Below are 18,094 nucleotides of genomic sequence, written 5' to 3'. Positions count from 1 at the left end.
GGAAAAAACAGAACTGAGGCCAATGGGCGCTGCTCGAGGAATTTATACAGCGGATGACGTCGGCGCTCAACGGATGCCGCAGAGGGACAACGACACTGCAGCCTCGAGTGGAGTGCCCTCTGCTGGAGAGAACATTTTTTCTGAATCAGCAAAGATGAAGGTAAGGATATATCTAAGATGAGGAATACGTGTGAGGACACAATCCATTTGAATGAGGTGATTACCAGCCACATCTAAAGGAGATATCACCAGTCAATTGGTACACAACGAGGGTGAAGGCTAGGGAGTTTAACTCTGAGAAACCTACAAGTGACTCGAGGCATAAAAAGTAGAAATGTGCATTGTGCAATCAAGAAAATGGGAGAGAAGACATTAAAAAACCAACTGAAACAGGCTGACCACAGATAGATCGAATGTCTAATTAGCAACTAGACATCTTGGTGAAAAACTCTTTGTTTTTAGTTCACAGTGAGAAGATACGTGGGGAGGAATACAATTGGGTTGACTCACTTCTGTGCTCCAATTCTGTTTAATCCGGATTTTAAAATGCTTTTGGTATTCAGTATCAGCACGTCCAATGAACCAATTCTAGACACTGGCTTTTCAAGAGCTTAGCGCTAGTCACTTCATCTATCCCCTAACCCTAGATAAGTGGCGTACCAGCACTTGCTATGGCAAATCACTTCATGAGGGATATCTATTGGAGGTTGGTGGGTAAGAGTAGCTAAATCTCTAGCTTGTAATCATTTAAGTAAGGTTGATATACTTGGACTTTTTAGTGAGAACTGACACAGGGGAAAATAACTGGTAAGGCTATCATGAGAGTGAGTCCTTTCAGAACATTCAAGTAAATAATTAAACAGAGACTGTAATAGTCCCAGGAATGTGCGTAGCCGAGAATGAGTTAACAAAACCAGATGATGGATGCTATCTGGCTACTCAGGTAATCCACAAAGAAACTACTGTGAAAAACTATTTGTACCTGATTAAGAAATAGTTTGGGCTGATTTGATCACATTTTCACATGTGATCTGCACATTGTATCAATATACATCATCTCATGCTCCAAGGAATTAACATTTAAGACACTTTGGGCCTCTACATGTTTGGTGGTATCCCGGCGGTAAATAGGCCAGGATATCGCCGGGCAAAATTACTGTTGGTGGTAAGTGGCATTAATCCCCATTCCATAGGACTTCATGGGTGGATTTTCCGGTAATACCGGCATTTTTTGGTGGTGGGGTGCTGGAATTACCAGCAGCTCGGAGCTGCCGGTATATCTGGACACCCAACCAACAACTTGTACTTTTCCAGCCCGTACTTTGCCAGTAAACGGTATTACCAGCACGTTAATACCTCACCATCAAACCTGGAATGAGGCCCAATATATTGCTACACCTATAGCTCTACATATGCTAAAAAGAAGCAGCATTCATGACACTTGCTCCTGAGAGATGAAAACATCTAAAAAGATGGAGATTAATGATTGCAACATTAGGCTAAATGCAGATTTGTTTGCCACTATTTAACTTTCAAGTAACATCCCAATTTATAAATTGCTCTGCAGGAGCAGCTATTTTCTGGAACAGAATGCCTTGTTGAGAGAGACTTGGAAGGCTGTATTGGGGATTGTATCAATACTACGTCATCAGCTTGGACAGTACAAAAACTAGATGCATGAAGATGGCTGGGGCACTTCGAAAAGGCTATAGGGTTAATAACGGGAGCTCAGCTCTCAGATATAGATGTGGGCCTGGGAAAGCTATATGTAATTGAAGACTTAAGCAGTATGACACATTTGTTGGTGGGCTTGCCCATTAACTGCCCACCAGACCAAGCCAAATTAGGATCACGCTGATGTAAGGCCATTAGCATTACGACATAGTGCACATAGAGCTAATAGCATGTTTATTATTAAAAAAAAAAGAAAACACATGCACTTTTGGAAGGGGGTTTGCATGGTGAGGCACTCCTTTTATCAAATCAAAGATGTACCCATTTAATATGCCTGCCATGGATGCAACAGGGATTCAGAAGTGAGTCCGTTGTCACTATCTATGGCGACTGACTTGGAGGAGGAGAAATGCAGTGGCAGGTGTTGCAGATGAGGGAAGGGCACCGGAAGTAAGTGCAGTGTGATGTGGGTAGGAGGAACGGGGCATCAGGGTGGTTGATGGAGAAAAGACAAGCTGAGGGACAATGCCGACCACAACACTGTGGTGCGGGGGGGGGGGGGGCAGTCTGCAGCTCCCTCTGAATGCACGCTTTCATTGTGCTTTCAAATACAGCACTGGAGGGAGCTGATTGGCTGGCTCCCATGTGCCAGATACTAATAGCGGTGAACTGAGTCCACCTTTGTGAGCAGGGGAGAGATTGTGCGTTGCTTGGTTTTTATTGGCTGGATGTGACTGTTATCTTGATAACACCAACACAGCAGACACGTGTCTGCTATAGCTCCTCCTAGACAGGACTGAGATGAGAGTCGTATTCCCAAGTGTTTTGTAGCTAGATGGGTTGACAGAAAAGATGAACCTCCATTTTAGATTTTGACACAGCAGCATTGGATCACCAATGAAGGAACTGCACCACTTTCATAGACATTGGAGAGCAGGACATGGATTATTTAAAACTAGCCTTTTAACCAAATATTTAAGTTTTTGAAGGAGGGATATTTCACTTTTTGAAGGAGGGAATGTGAGAATGACCTGCTATTTAAGGGAAATGATCTGCTGCTGCTTCTGAATACCTCAGGACACATGAATGGTTCCATGTGGAACATGCCTTGAGTTTAGCACTTCCCCAGAATGAGGAGCCCGTGAAACTAAATGTATGGGAAGCTGCCTGGGTGGGCTACAAACGAATGGCAAAGGAATATTTACCAGATGCCCCAAACTGATCTAAGGGGCCGGTATGGCAGCACCAAGAAAAAATAATATTTGCAGATATCGGTACTACTGTTGTCTTAAGCTTAGACATGTCGTTGTGACTGTGTATGCCCTTATAAATTAGGAAGGAACACATAGGAGACCATGCATATTTTTGGATATAGCAGACAACTAAAACTGCACCACAGTGCGCCTCTTCTTTGTTCCTTCAATCAGTGTAACCACACTGCCACACTTGGCTTGAAATAATGAGTACCTTTCCAATCGCCGCGCTCACGGATGGATCCAGTGCATATGTTTACTCTTATACAATTACACTTTTTCGGATAATATAGTATTTCACATGAATTTTGGTTTCCGCGATGGCCAGCACCAGAGGGTATCGAACTACCTTACAGTGTTCAAAAGGGTGGATTTCAGGGTAGAGAGGAAGGCAGGAGAGCTGGTGTGGATGGACCTGTCAGTAGATTGAGCCGTTTGAGGATCATCCTTCCAAATATTCAGTCATCTTTGCTATTATGGGATGCTTGGGAGGATGTACAATTCACTCTTATGCTGCTGGCATACATGTTGATAGTGAGGTGATTCTAGCGGAAAAACAGTGATGGCATCTATCAGATGGAAAGAGTTGGACCAGCGGTCAGACATCTCCATGAAACCCTCCTGCTTCCCAGGGAGAGCATTCACATAGTTTCTATGTACATTAGGAAAGCAAAACGATGATCCTATATGTGGCAAGAAGCTATAGAAGCTATATGGCAGCGGTCACAAGGAATATTGCTGAGGGGACGTGGCTTGGCAATTATATTTTTCAGAACCTTATGTCAATATGACTCATGTGAAGACCTTTTTGAAAGGAAGACTAATCAGTGCCTTAAATGACAGTGATTCTTCGGCAATAAAGACCAGACGGCTGTTTATGTATTTCTAACATTGTGTGCATATTCATGCTTAGATAAGAATACAGATCTGTTTCTTAAGAACACACTTACCTCCCTTTCTTGGTTTTCCCGGCTTAACACCAGTGAGGCATTTTCACTTTGAAGTTTGGCATTTACAACAACATTCAGCGACTGAACAGTGGCCTTAAAAGAGAAACAGAAAGAAGACATGCATTTAATAACATAGGGCCTGAGGAACTGTCTCTGAAAAGGTCCACCTACATACACTTCACAACACATTTCTGGTTGCTTTTATTGTTTGGGAATACAAAGTTATTAATTTTGAAAACACCTGTACACATCATTAAGCGGTCAGGCAGCTGTGTTTTCAGACCTCACTGCTAACGCTCACACCTGGCTGCTGAGGACCTAATAAGGTGCACTACTCTGGGTTAGTCGCGGACATCCCCGTAAAGACTTGTGAGTCACTCTGCTCCGGTTTATCCCCATGTGATAGATAGCATATTTCCCACACCAAGTCGCAATGTGAAAGAATTTGGTTTCTGGTTACTTTATTGGCCACTTTTTTACACTGCTCCAGAGCACAAATACAATCTCATAAACTAGAGCATTGCTAAAATTACACAACCACACCATTATTTTGTATAATTCGCTTTTTTGGATTTCTGCCCTGGCTATTTCCAGTCATAGGGGCTGATTCACAGTCCGTTTTCCTGTGGGGATTGCGCCATTATAAAACGCTTCTATGAATCAGGCCCATAGTGTCTGATAGTTGATAAGACTTGATGTTCTATTTTCCTACCACTTCTTCTTGGCCTACCCACCGCTTTCGTTACACTTAACCCAGGCATTTTTATTTCTTGTACTTACGCACTGAAAGTCATGTGACTTCTACATATGCACACCCACTAACATGTTTTTGCTCATTTTCCAAGTGTTTGAACATTTTAATTGTATTGTATTGCAAGTGGACGGCACTACCCAAAGGTATGAAAGTGCTCTAGAGGCCCAAGAAAAGGGAGAGAGAAGACCACACAGGAAGGAAAGGTGGGAGGAAGAAGAAAAGGTAACACCATAGTTGTCAGTCTTGTACAAAGACAGAGATCTCAGCTAAAAACACACGCTTCAGCAAGGTGACGTTTCAGGCACTCTGACTCATAAACAGAAGGGATTTTAGACTTTTTAATAATCCAAGAAGATTGCTCATTTTCCGTAGATCAACGTGAGGGCATTCCAAACATTAGCTGCCACAACAGTGAAGAAACGGCCAAAAGACATAGAGCTTTTGGCGCGATGGATAGTGTCAGATGCAAAGATGGCCTAGGAGGACGTGAAGAGACGAACAGCTGAATACACTCTTTCATGTAGAGGGATACTGATCAAACGGGGCTTTTTGGCCAATAGTTAGAAGTGTAAAGGCAATACTGCCCTTGAGAGGTAACCTGTGTAGTTTTCGTCATACAGGAGAGAGGCAGAAATGGCTGGGTGAATTGCTAACAATTCTAGCTGCCCTTTTTTGCAAGACCTGAAGCTGCTGAATGGTGTAGTCCGAGACAAGCTGTTTAAAGAGCATTGTGATAAAGGCAGGGAAGCGGGTCAAGTAAGTAACTTGTTTATTCAGACCCCGCATCGCATCGACTGCTGCTGAGCCCAGCATCAAACTCCAACTGTGTACCACCAGGAATGTTACGATACAAACCAAGAAACATTCTGGGCAAGCACACGCTACGACACATTTACCCACCCTTACAAAACATAAAACAAAACCACAAAGAAAAATACCAAGGAAACATAAATATTTAACACATTGCATAGAAAATTGCATAGCAAATAACCAGTACCCAAACATTTAACACATTGCATAGAAAATTGAATAGAAAATAACCAGTGCCCTAAAGAATGAGAAAATCCCTTCACCAACATGTAAACTACAACACATAGGGCCTCATTACGACCTCGGCGGTGTCCATTCCGCTATTGGCAGCATAGCTGCCGCCGAAATCGCGTCTGGGTCCGGGTTCCCAGAATGAGGAATTACCGGACCATTCCGAGTTAGGAGGGCCTGGTAAATCCTCCCTCCAAGGACCCGGACCTTCCCCATTCCCATTTCAGCCCCCATAGGGCTGAATGGGAATGGGAGAGGGAGCAAACAACTGGCCGATTACGAGTGGCCCGTTAAGCACGCCTGGTGTCCTGTGTTCTGCGAGGGGACCTCGTAATGTGGCGGAACGGGTTTAACGGGTCCGCATCCTTTTGCGGCACCCATTAACCCGTTCCGCCAGGGTCGTAATGAGGCCCATAGTCTCTCAGTTTGACCGGGGGTCCACACCACTTTGCAGGACGAAGCCCTATAGCATTATCATCCTTGGTATGAGACCCTTCCACATCAACACCCCCCTGCCAAACCCGAAACATCCACCTGCACCCCTTCACTCGCACACCATCTAGACTCCAAACCCCTATGCAGAGGCAACTGAAAATCATATGCCACATCATCAGGACAATCCTCTGGATGACCAAAAACCGAGGCACCACCCTTGTCCAGAACAGCAACACGCCTCTTGCTCCATTTCGACCCGTCCTCAAGTTGCACATACCCTAAACCAGATCTCACCACAACCTGGGATTACATGAAAACCCTTCCACCCTTCGGCACAAACCAAGGGTTCTTCACACATACCAGATCCCCCACCTTGACTACCACCGCTTCTACACCCCTCTGACTCTCCCTGACCTCATCGGCCGCAACTGCACCCTCTGCTGCACACCCCTCAAATCCATATCACACAGGCCACCACCACCCAATGCTATCGTCCTCAACCTTGACCCCACTTTCCTGCCCCTCATCAACTCAAAAGGTGTCCTCCCAGTCATGACCGATTTAGTCCTCCTGTAAGCCGAAAGATACTCTGTCACGACACCCTGCCAATCCAGTTCATTAGCCAAAGCAAGCTGAATTGCACCCTTAATCACACCATTTACCCTCTCCACCAAACCATTCGCCAGGGGATTATACAGAGAAGTTCAATGATGCCTGATGCCAAAATGCCCCAAAAACTCCTGCATCTGCCTAGACAGAAACTGGACCCCATTGTCCATAACCATACTCACCGGGACGCCTTCCCGGTCAGAAACCTTCTTAAGAAAACCTATGACAGCCTCTGATGTCACCCTACTGAAGCAGCAACCTCTACCCAGCGCAAGGTGTAGTCCACTAACACAAGTAAAAACCTCGACTCCACATGCAAACAGTCCTTCTGACCCATAATATATAACGCAACTTTTGACCACACTTCTTTAGGCACATCCATGGGATAAACCGTTTGTGGGTGCACAACCTTGCTTTTTTCATGCTCTGAAACACTTGTGTACGAGCGCGATAGAAATAAAATATCAATCAATCAATCAACCGCGCACGCAATACAATCCTTCACCTCCACCTCTACATCTTGATCCATAGCAGGCCACAAATAATCCTCCTGCAGTCTCCTCTTAGTTAACAACCTTCCCAAATGACCCTCATGGGCCAATGCAACCAACTTATTCCTCATGTTCACTGGGGGAATCAATCTCTCCCCCCTAGAAACACCCCAAGGCCCTTCCGTCAACTCATCAAGAGCCTGGGCATATCCCTTTCCTTCTGCCCTTTCTCTGACAACATCCCAACCTTTGAGAAGACCGTCCTTAATCCAAATAAGCTCCAAATCCTTGTCCACTTTGACCTCCCACTCACCCTTGTCAAGAGCAGGAAGCACACTTGCTACCTGCACCCTTGTGTCGCAGGGGTCCTGCTCTTCGCTACACGCCACCACAGGCAACCGTGACAGACAATCCGCAACCAAATTCTTCTTTCGGGGAAGATACTCCACTGTGAAATTGTACTCCTGCAGTTTTACCACCCATCTAGTTATCCTAGGAGACACAGATGCCGTACCACGCGTGGTGAGAACATGTACTAACGGCTTGTGCTCAGTCCTAATTACATAAGGAATGCCCCACAAGGATGTCCTAAAGTGTTTGGAAGCCCATGTGGCTGTCAAAGCCTCCCTCTCAATGACTGAGTATCTTCCTTCGGAATCATGCAGCGCCCTGGAAGCAAATGCAATAGGTCAGTACACGCCATCTAGCCATTGTTTCAGAACTGCCCCAATGCCCACTTCACTAGCATCCACTGTGAGGACTGTCTTGCACCTAGGATCAAAAGACCACAAAGACAGAGCCTGGTCCACATCATTCTTAACCAACTCAAACTCCACCTGACACTATTTGGACCATTTGAATCGAACACATTGTAAACCCCTCATACACGCAGTTTTCTCAGCATAATTAGGAATGCACTTTATGTAGTATTCCGTCAAACCTAGCAATTATCTTAACTGCTCCTTGTTCATGGGAGCGGGAGCCTCCCTCATGACCCTAACAAACTCCTCTTTGGGACTTATTTCCTCCGTGCTTAAAGTATGCCCTAGGTACGACACACTAGGCACCCCGACATGGCATTTTGACAATTTCACCGTGAGCCCTTTCTGCTGCAACACTCTAATAAACATGTACACCCTCTCATCATGTTCAATTCGAATTTTACCCCAAACTAAAATAAAATATCGTCTTGGAAATAACTAACGCCATAGACCCCGCCAAACAACTCCTGCATGAGTCGCTGGAAAATGGCAGAAGCCAACGCCAAACCAAAGGGCATACGGCAAAACCTGAATGTGCCAAAAGGCATCACAAAATATGTCAAAGGCCGCAACTCCACATGTAGATGGATTTGATGATAAGATGATGACAAGTCAAACGTTGAAAACCATTTTGCCTGACCTAGAGTCAACACCAACTCATTAATGTTCGGTAAAGGATGTCGATCCACCCATATGTTGGTATTAAGCTCCCTAAGGTCAATGCACATCCTCAACCCATCGTTCTGTTTCTTGGCCAAAACCACGGGGAACAACCACTCAGAACTCTCTATTTCTTCAATAAAACCCTCTGCCTTCAATTTTGCCAAATCAGCTTTCAACCTCTCTTGCCAGCACAGGAACGCCCTTGACCATATTGTTACGCTCACCTGGTATCCACAGGGATCCCACCCAGCCGGGTTACTCGCTGGTATACTTCTCAGTGGTGCCCAGATCTGGTTTGCGGTGAAGGTTCTGCCTTGTGGTAGAGTTAGGCATGCTGTACGTCCTGCCTTCTTAGCAGGGGCACATTGTTTTTGTGGGCGTGTATGGTCCAGTTACTTCACTGACGCCGGCCTGTTTGATATCGTTCAGGTAGGTCTTATTGCTGTTCTTTAGTATTCTTGCTATCCTGCATGCCCTTCTTTGTTTAATAATGTCTCTTTTTCTCCCTTAGATATGGGGAGCTTCAGCGCGGTGAACTGGCTTGGTTGAGCCTCGCTGGTAAATGATGGCGCATTAAGAGCACAATGATGTGGTAAGTAAGCGATATGCGCAGCGCTGCGATGTCTTGCCCTTGCTAACCTGTTTTTTCTTTCTTTCCTAGTCGGTTGCGGTGTTCTTCAGCACTTGCAATGTCTCTTATGCTTTCTTTAATGTTGTCTCTATCTTCCTCTTTCAGGTCGTTCAGTCCGGGATGCGTGCAGAGTCAAGGAAGCTGTTCTCAGGATCTGCTAGAAGCTAAAGATGAAGACTGCAGGTAAGATGCTGCTGCTAACGATGTTCCTTTTGTCTCCTTGCAGGTTCTGCTTCTCTGAGGTTCGTGGGTATAGCGGGGCATGGTGAAAGTCACGTTGCAAACTGCAAAGTAACGTGAAGCGTGTTGTCTTGCTCGGGTGTGGTTTAAATAGCCCCAACAAAATAGTCCAGGTAAAGTAGTCCCTAGGCTACCACACCCAAAACACTAGACCGCATAGCTTGGTTCCTAGGAACCAAGCTATGTGGATGCCTCCATGTTGGCTGACAAACACAATAAAGTAGTTCCAAAGCACATGTTTTTCATGGTGTATGAGCCTGGTGCCATAGGCACCTGTACTGGCCCCAGGAGGGCTTTTGAAGAGGATGCCAGGCTCTAGAGACCCGAGTCCTGACTCCACCTGGCCAATGGGTTTGCCAGAGAGGGTTTTGGGTGAGGGTTGTGACAGCACTCCCCCCTAAGGCCCCTCCCACGGTGTTCATTCTGTCTGGCCCAGGTTTAGTTCGGAAGTTCCGATGGAAATTCCTGATTATACGTTGTGCGTGGCATGTTCTCACTGGGCTCCCAGGATCTATCTTGTGGTCCAAATCCTTTCCAATCGACGAGATAATATAACTTGGACCTAGAGTATTTAGAGTCCAGGATATCTTTGAACTCGAATTCTGGTTCTCCGTCAGTAAGTATGGGCTTAGGTGGTGTCCCAATCCGTGTACCGGGTTGCATTGGTTTCAAGAGGGACACATGAAATACCGGGTGGATTTGTAGATTAGGTGGTAAATCCAGTTTCACGGCTACTGGGTTGATCATTGCCTTAATGGTATAGGTCCTAAGTATCTGGCATGAAAGGTCCGAGTTCCCTTGATGGGTATGTATTTAGCGGCTAACCAAACTTTGTCTTATACTTGATAATCAGGGGAATTTTTTCGGTGTTGGTCGACAAATCTCTTTTGTTTTTCTTTGGCATGAATAAGATGTTCCTTCGCCTTTTTGAAAGTCTGAGTGATGGTTGTGTGTAGAGTCTTTACGGCTGGCATTTCCAAGCTGGCTGGAAGGTCTAGTTTAGAGGTACGTGGATGTCTGCTATAAAGGGTATATAAGGGCGTTTGTCCCGTGCTTGAATGCAAGGAATTGTTATATGCATATTCGGCTATCCCTAGTAAATATTGCTTGAGCGTCTGATTGGTTCTCTCAGGTTTGGCTGTACATTTGGGGATGGTGACTGGGAGATAGACGAACGTCGATCTGCACCACAGCACAACATTCTTTCCAGAAATTGGATACAAACTGGCTGCCTTGATCAGAGACCAGAACTGATGGGAAGCCATGTTGCTTAACAACACCCTCCAGGAATACTTTTGCTAACGTGGATGCGTCTGGGAGGCCTTTGAGAGGAATAAAGTGTGCCATCTTCAAGAATAAGTCCACAACTACAAGGATGGTGTTGAAGCCTTGGCTGGGAGGTAGATCAGTGATGAAGTCAAAGGAAAGAGTGTGCCATGGAACTGGAGGAATGTCCAATGGTTGTAGGAGACCAGATGGTTTTTGTTTCTGTGATTTATTTTGTGCGCAGACACCGCAGGAATGAATATACTGAATGATGTCCTTACGCCAGGTAGGCCACCAAAAGTTCTCTTTCACCTTAGCTAGGGTTTTGGCGATCCCAGGATGCCCTTCGATCAGTGAATCGTGATAACTTGAAATAATATGCTATTGTAATTCCTTCTTGTGTACATATAGACGATCCCTAAAAAATGTGGTCCTTGATGGAATATTGTTCTCCTTGAGTTTGCCATGCGAGGAAAGTATCAGGATTCATTGTCCGTTGACTTTCTTTTTGTAGTTCTGCATGTGTTAAGGCTGTCATGATACCCAAGAGTTTGACTTCAGGTATAATAGGTACTGGGTCTGGATTTGTATATACCATTTCATCTATGCCATACGAGATAAGGCATCTGCCTTTCCGTTTCTGACCCCTGGTCGAAACGTGATAACATAATCATTTTCGGCGAAAAAAAGGGCCCACCGTAATTGGCGAGAGGACTGGGCTTTGGCTGTTTTGAGATATTGCAGGTTTTGGTGGTCTATGATGACTGTAATGATGTGTTTGGCCCCCAGAAGGTAGTGCCGCCAGGCTTTAAAGGTGGATTTGATAGCCAGGAGTTCCTTGTCCATGATGGCATAATTAATCTCTGGAGGTGAGAACTTTTTTGACCAGAAGGCCACAGGATGAAGTTGGGGTTTCCAGGTCACTCTGTGAAAGGACAGCCCCCATTGCTAGACTGGATGCATCAGTTTAAATGACATAAGGGAGGTCTGGAAGAGGATGTCGCAAGATTGGAGCAGAGGTAAACCTTTGTTTAAGTTCCTAAAAGGCTTCTTGTGCTTCTTCGTTCCAAGCAAACTTTTTATTGTTTATTCGTAATAGTACTGTGATTGGGTGCACAACCTGAGAGAAGTCTGGGATGAACCGGCGGTAGAAGTTTGCAAAGCCCAACATTCTTTTTGCCCCTTTCAGAGATGTCAGTGAAGGCCATTTCAGAATGGCATCTACCTTGTGCACGTCCGTTCTGATGCCTTCTGGAGTAAGGATAAAACCAAGAAACTCTACTTCGGTGACGTGAAAAAAGCATTTTACAAGCTTTGCAAACAAGCGATGTTGACAGAGCTTGGTGAGGACTGAATGAACGTGCCTGACATGATCTTGTTTCGAGGCTGAAAATTATTATTTGTTTATTTGCATTGCGCCGAACTGCTCGCAAGCATCGGGGTGCATACGTGGAGACACGAACAGACAGTGATGGACAGAACAATGACGGGACACTTCATTACACATCAGGATTAGGCCATCAGAGGACGTAGGGTCTTATCTAGGATTACTCAAAAAGCATGGTTTTGAGTTTTTTGAAAGAATATAGGTTAGATTCTAGTCTGAGGCTTGTCGGTAGTTTGTTTCAGAAAGATGCCGCACGTGTGTGGAATGCTCTTCGTAGACCTAGTTCTTTTTTGAATTTAGGAGTTGTTATCAGTCCTTTGGCTTCCGATCTTAATGTTCTGGTAGGGTTGTAGGGTGTTAGTTTGTTCTTGTGGTAGGCAGGGGCTTTTTCATAAAGGCATTTATGGGTTAGACACAAGGACTTGGATTGTACGCGGTCTTCCATTTTCAACCAATGTAGGTCTCGTCTGGCTTCGCTGATATGATCTCTCCTTGGTTTTTGTTTGATAACTCTTATCGCCTGATTTTGAATCAGTTGATACTTGTGTAAGCTTTGTTTGCTGGCACCAGCAAGGAGTGCGTTACCATAGTCCAAGCGCGATAAAATGGTGGCTCTGGCAATAGTGGCACAATTCTTTTCATTGAGAAGGGGCCTAATTGCTTTGAGGAGTCTAATATAGTAGTTGCAGTTTTTGCTGACATACATGGCTTGATCATATGCGTTGAGTGTGGCTTCCAGGGTCATGCCAAGTGTTTTGACTTTACCAACTACATCAATGCAGGATTCCTTGATTTGGAATGCCTTGTAGTCAGATGTAATTTTAGCGTGAGCCTGGGTGGATTCAAATACCACTAACTCGGTCTTGTTGCTGTAAAGGCACATCCAATTATTGTTCATCCACTCTTCTATGTTCTTATAGATGGTATTCAATGTAATACTGTCTTTAACGTAATCACCACTCAATTGCATAACTAGCTGGGTGTCGTCAGCATAGTTAGGGAAAAATACTTGAAGTTGTTCCAGTAATTCACACAGGAGGCCTATGTAGATGTTAAAGAGCAGCGGTGATAAGCTGGCTCCCTGAGGAACTCCACACGAGAAGTTATGTTCTGTTGAAAATTTATCTCCCCAGTGGACACGTGAAATTCTGTTCTCTAGAAAGGAGGTGAGCCAGCTTATTGCTTCATTGGAGCAGTTTGCCGTTTTCGCTAGTGCTTGTTGTAAGAGTTGGTGGTCTAACAGGTCAAATGCAGCACTTAGATCTAAAAGCACTAGTAATCCGGTTTTACCATTGTCCATGATTTCCAGCATTTTTGTTTGTAAGTCTAGCATTGCTGTCTCTGTGCTATGTGCTGCTCTAAAGCCGGATTGTTGCGGATGTAATAACTCATTTTTATCTATGTATTCCTGTAGTTGAGCTGTAGCGATTTTGTCCAAGACCTTAAGGGTGAAATTGCAGTTCGTAATGGGCCTCAAGTTGTTAGGGTCGCGTTGGTCTAAGTTGGGTTTATTTGCCAGTGGGGTAATGGTGACTTTTTTTATATCAACTGGCACTGTTTTATCTCTGAAAGATGAATTTACAATTTTAGTAAATAAAGGGGCGAAAATGAGAGTGTTCAAGAATTACTTTCGGTGGAAGCTTGTTTTCCGCACAGGACGACGGTTTCATAGATGCCAGTGTTTTCTTCATGGTATCAATAGAAATTTGTTGAAATTGGAATTCCTCTATCCCCATGTCAGTCGTCAGTTCGACTGAAGGGTTAGGTTGTGGCTTGGTCTGAAGGGCGGATGCAATTCGTTCTCTCGCTTTGATGATTTTATTGGCGAAAGCTGTCTGAGTGTTATCACATTCTAGTTGGGAGGGATTGAAATTGGGAACCAGGGCCTGGGGTTTGTCGATAGATTTTAGTATGTCGAAGAGTTTGCGTGCTGAGCTTGCACCTGCTTCGATTTGACTGTTGACTTCCAACTAATCTTATTGTCGTCTGTAGGTTTTTTTTTCCATTGAGCTTCTCTAAGATTTATTTCCTTTTTAAGTTTGGTCAGTTCTGGTGTATACCATTTTTGATGGTTGGAATTGAGCCTGACAGTTTTTTCGCGATTAGGTGCTTTTTGGTTTATCAAGCTTTGCATCTGATGGTCATATTTGCTTATGATGGTGTCACAGGAGTCTGTTTCCTTAATGTCGGCCAGGATTCTGTTAACACAGGATTATAAATCTGTGCTTTCGATATTTTTGAAGTTTCTTGAGTAAACTTTTTTGGCATCGTTAGCAGGTTTTTTTGCTAACTGAGGGATCAATAGATTGAAAACTACTTTGTAATGGTCAGACCATGTACAGGGAGTAGTGGTAACATTGTTTGTTTCGATGTTATTGGAAATAACCCAGTCCAATTGGTGGCCGTTAGCCATGGTAGGGACATGGTTTAATACATTAAGCTGGATTTTTTGAAGATTTTTTTCAAGATGGATTGCTTCTTTATCTTTGGAGTCACTGCGCAATCGGTTCAAGTCTCCAAGGATAATTGTGGATTTGTTCTGTCCTATTAGTGAATTGGCATGGTGTATGAGTTCATCATTGAACTCAGAGTCGAGTGAAGGTGGTCTGTAGACAAGCAGGAAGTTAATACAGTCGTTATTTGTAGGGCAATATTTAAGTTGTAAGGTTTCACAACCTGAGCATATTGTAGTCGTGGGGAACACAGGTATGGAGTCTCGTGATATTATGGCTACCCCACCCCCTTTCCTGCTGACTCTATTGGTGTAGTGGATTTTGTAGCCTGTGGGGACTGCTATAGAACATGTGGGACCTATTGGGTCCTGTAGCCATGTCTCAGTGATGCACATGATGTCTATGTTGTCTTGCAATATCAAGTCATGGAAACATTGTGCATGATTGTTAAGGGATCTTGTATTTAGTAGACATACTTTTAAGTCATTCAGGTTAGGGGGGATAGAGTTTTCTCATTTAGTTTGTGAGTGTTTTGCGCCTTGATTTGTTTATTAATGGTATGTGTAATATGTGCTTTGGTAAGCGAGGTCTGAGTGCTAAGTGGCGTCGGGCTGGTGTCATTGGTGGAGTCCTGCTCAGTGCATGGCAATTTACTATCAGGTTTGTCAAGGATCTCTAATATATGCGCATGTATAGCTTCAGTATTTTGTAACTCTTGCAGCTTGACAAGGAGTGAATTTACTTTGGAAAAGCCCATTCTTACCAGAGATTAGAGTTTGATATCAGAAAACCTGGTAGATGCAGAGTTTCTGGCCGAAGGCGACAGACTCGGCGAGGACCGGCGCAGACCGGCTTGCCCCAGAAGTGCAGGCGCAGAAGCGCCAGACGTTTCCAAAAATAGGCAGATGTGCTTCTGGGAAATGTAGTTCCCATTCAGAAAGTGCACACAAAACTAGGTACGAGTGCTTTGCTCATTGCACATAAGTTTCAAATCAGGAACAGTAAAGTCACAATACAAATAAATGCAATCACAAAGATGCAGGTAAGTAAAGTAAATAATTATGCCCTGGATAGTGAAAAGGTCAAAATAGTTGAATTTCAATCACATTTAACAGAGTCAAACTTAGCTGTTCTGATGTTTTAAATGCTAAATGGTTTTCTTTAAATGCTAAATGCTATTTTCTTGTTACTTCTCTCCCCTGGCTACAGGGTAACTAACCTCTAACAGGATCAGCAGAAGGAAGGGGTTTAAATGAAATGCTCGGCGGGACCGGCGCAGACCGGCTTGCCAAGAGAGCGCTGGCGCACACTAAAGCACACTAAAGCGCACACGTCAATTAACTCCCTCAAGACGTCATTCATGAAATATTGGAATGCCGCAGGAGCACTGCATAACCCGAAGGACATGACTTGATATTCAAACAAGCCGTACTTAGTACGGAAGGCAGTTTTCCATTCATCTCTGTTTCTGACTCGGACCAGGTGGTACACTCCTCGAAGGTCCAATTTGGTATAAATCTGGCATCTTTGACTTGGTCAAGCATCTCAGGGATAAGTGGCAAGGGGTAGCAAGGGGTTGAACAGTGATCTGGTTCAATGTGCAGTAGTCAATACAGGTTCTCAAGTCCCCTTCCTTCTTTGGTACAAATAACAAAGGACTGGCTGCTGGGGACTTCGAAGGACGGATAAATCCTTTTGCAAGGTACTGGTCTAAATAGGATTTCAAATGAAGGTTTTCCGGTTCTGTGAGAGCATAGATTCTGCCACAAGGGATTTGTGCACCAGGTACAAGGTCGATCTGACAGTCATAGGGCCTGTGTGGTGGCAATGTATTGGCTTAGTCCTTTCGGAATACATCCTGGAAATCATGGTATTCACTTGGCAAAGTATTAGTTACTCCCAGGGTTGATACTGTCACTACGGGAGTCATGGGGATACAGACATCGGGTTTCTCCTCTTGATAATAGCAGGCAGGGGAGCAGTCACCGGGGAAGGTTAATTTTCGTGCCCGCCAGTCTATCAAAGGGTTGTGAGCAACCAACCATGGCATCCCTAGTATTAGCCTGAACTGAGGAGCCCTGATGAGATCAAACAAAATAGACTCCCGATGTCCTTCCTGGCACAGCAAGGTCACCCCGGCTGTGCACTGAGTTACTGGTCTAGAAGCAATTTCTGTCCCATACACTGTGGTTACCTTGTCCATAGTTGGCTTAGAACACAAAGGAAGCCCCATCTCTGGGGCCAGTTCTTGATCAATATAATTTCCAACTGCTCCGCTGTCGATGTATGCTTCAATGGCATGCATTCTTGATGACCATTGGTGGTTAATTAAGATCACTGGTATTGCAAAGTGCGAGGTCAGCAACTCTTTCTTCTCTCTCGACAAACTGACCTCTACGTTTGTCGAGCTTGGTAGTTTTCCAATTCCTTAACTGCATCATTTTCTGTGGCCCTGACTGTTCTTCTTGGGGGTTTTACTGGACAGTCCTTCATGAAATGTCCTGGTTTCCCACAATACAAACAAAGTTGTTGTTGTCTTCTTTTATCCCGCTCTTGTTTTGTTAATGGAGACCGTATCACTCCGATCTGCTTGGGTTCTACAGCGTTTTCAGGTACACGTGATGTGTTTTCCCTTGGTCGAACAGACACGGTCTGAGGGTCCATCTTAGACCGGTCTGCTTTTCGGTCCTGCAACCGGTAGTCTAGCTGCACGACCAGATTTATGAATTCGACACAGTCTCTGGGCGGATCAACCACCTGGGCTAAGACGTCCTTTAATTCACCTCGAAAGCCTCGATGGAATAACATGGTTCTTTTGTTTTCTGGCCACCTAGCCTCGGCGACCAGTCAGTTGAAGGTAGCAATGTACGTTAACAAGTCTTGATTCCCCTGTCGGAGGGATAAAAGTTAATTGTCTACTGCTTGTTCCTGGGTATGGCGATCAAAACGTTTTTCCATTTCTCTCTGGAACCCCCCAAGGTCATGTAATAGAGGATTGTCATGGGTCACCAACGGCACCGACCAATCTGCTGCACTACCACTCAGGTATGATAAGACAAAAGCTACCCGAGCTGGAAATGCTCCAGGCCGACAAAGAAAATGAAGGCAACACTGATTGATGACTGCCGCATACTTCCGTGGGTAGCCTGAGAACCTTTCTGGTGGTGCCAGGGGAACTGTTCGAGGTAACGTGATCTGTACTGGAGTGGGGGTAGTAGATGGAAAGGTGGGGTTTTGCATCAGTGGATTGCTCCCAGGCAGAGGGGTCTGCCCTGCCTGTGATTGCAAGATCTGCCTACTGATCTCCTCCGTACGATCCTTGGTCACTAGCAAGTCCCTCCGGAGAGCATTAGCCTCTTGTCGGGCAGAATGAACGCCAGCACAAAGCTCTCCTAGTAATTGGGCCAATTAGTCAATTTCTGATGTCTCCATGGCGCCCAGGTGGATTTGGTATGGTAGGCTTTGCGTTCTGTTAGGCTCACCTGG

General features: G+C 44.8%; 1 protein-coding gene across 2 annotated transcripts in view; it reads right to left on the bottom strand.

The window, feature by feature from the left end:
- The window catches only part of ITGA1 (integrin subunit alpha 1), a 1,202,180-nt gene that overhangs the window by 28,438 nt on the left and 1,155,648 nt on the right, over positions 1–18,094 (bottom strand). For both annotated transcript variants that reach the window (XM_069627258.1, XM_069627257.1), the window contains one exon: positions 3,878–3,970. In XM_069627258.1, the coding sequence (XP_069483359.1) occupies positions 3,878–3,970 (93 nt within the window). The remainder of the gene's footprint in view (positions 1–3,877; positions 3,971–18,094) is intronic.

This window comes from Ambystoma mexicanum, chromosome 6p, assembly GCF_040938575.1.
Source record: "Ambystoma mexicanum isolate Mex_15411 chromosome 6p, UKY_AmexF1_1, whole genome shotgun sequence".
Classification (NCBI taxonomy): domain Eukaryota; kingdom Metazoa; phylum Chordata; class Amphibia; order Caudata; family Ambystomatidae; genus Ambystoma; species Ambystoma mexicanum.
The sequence above is the reverse complement of the archived record's forward strand: the minus strand, read 5'-3'. Positions and strand labels throughout refer to the sequence as shown.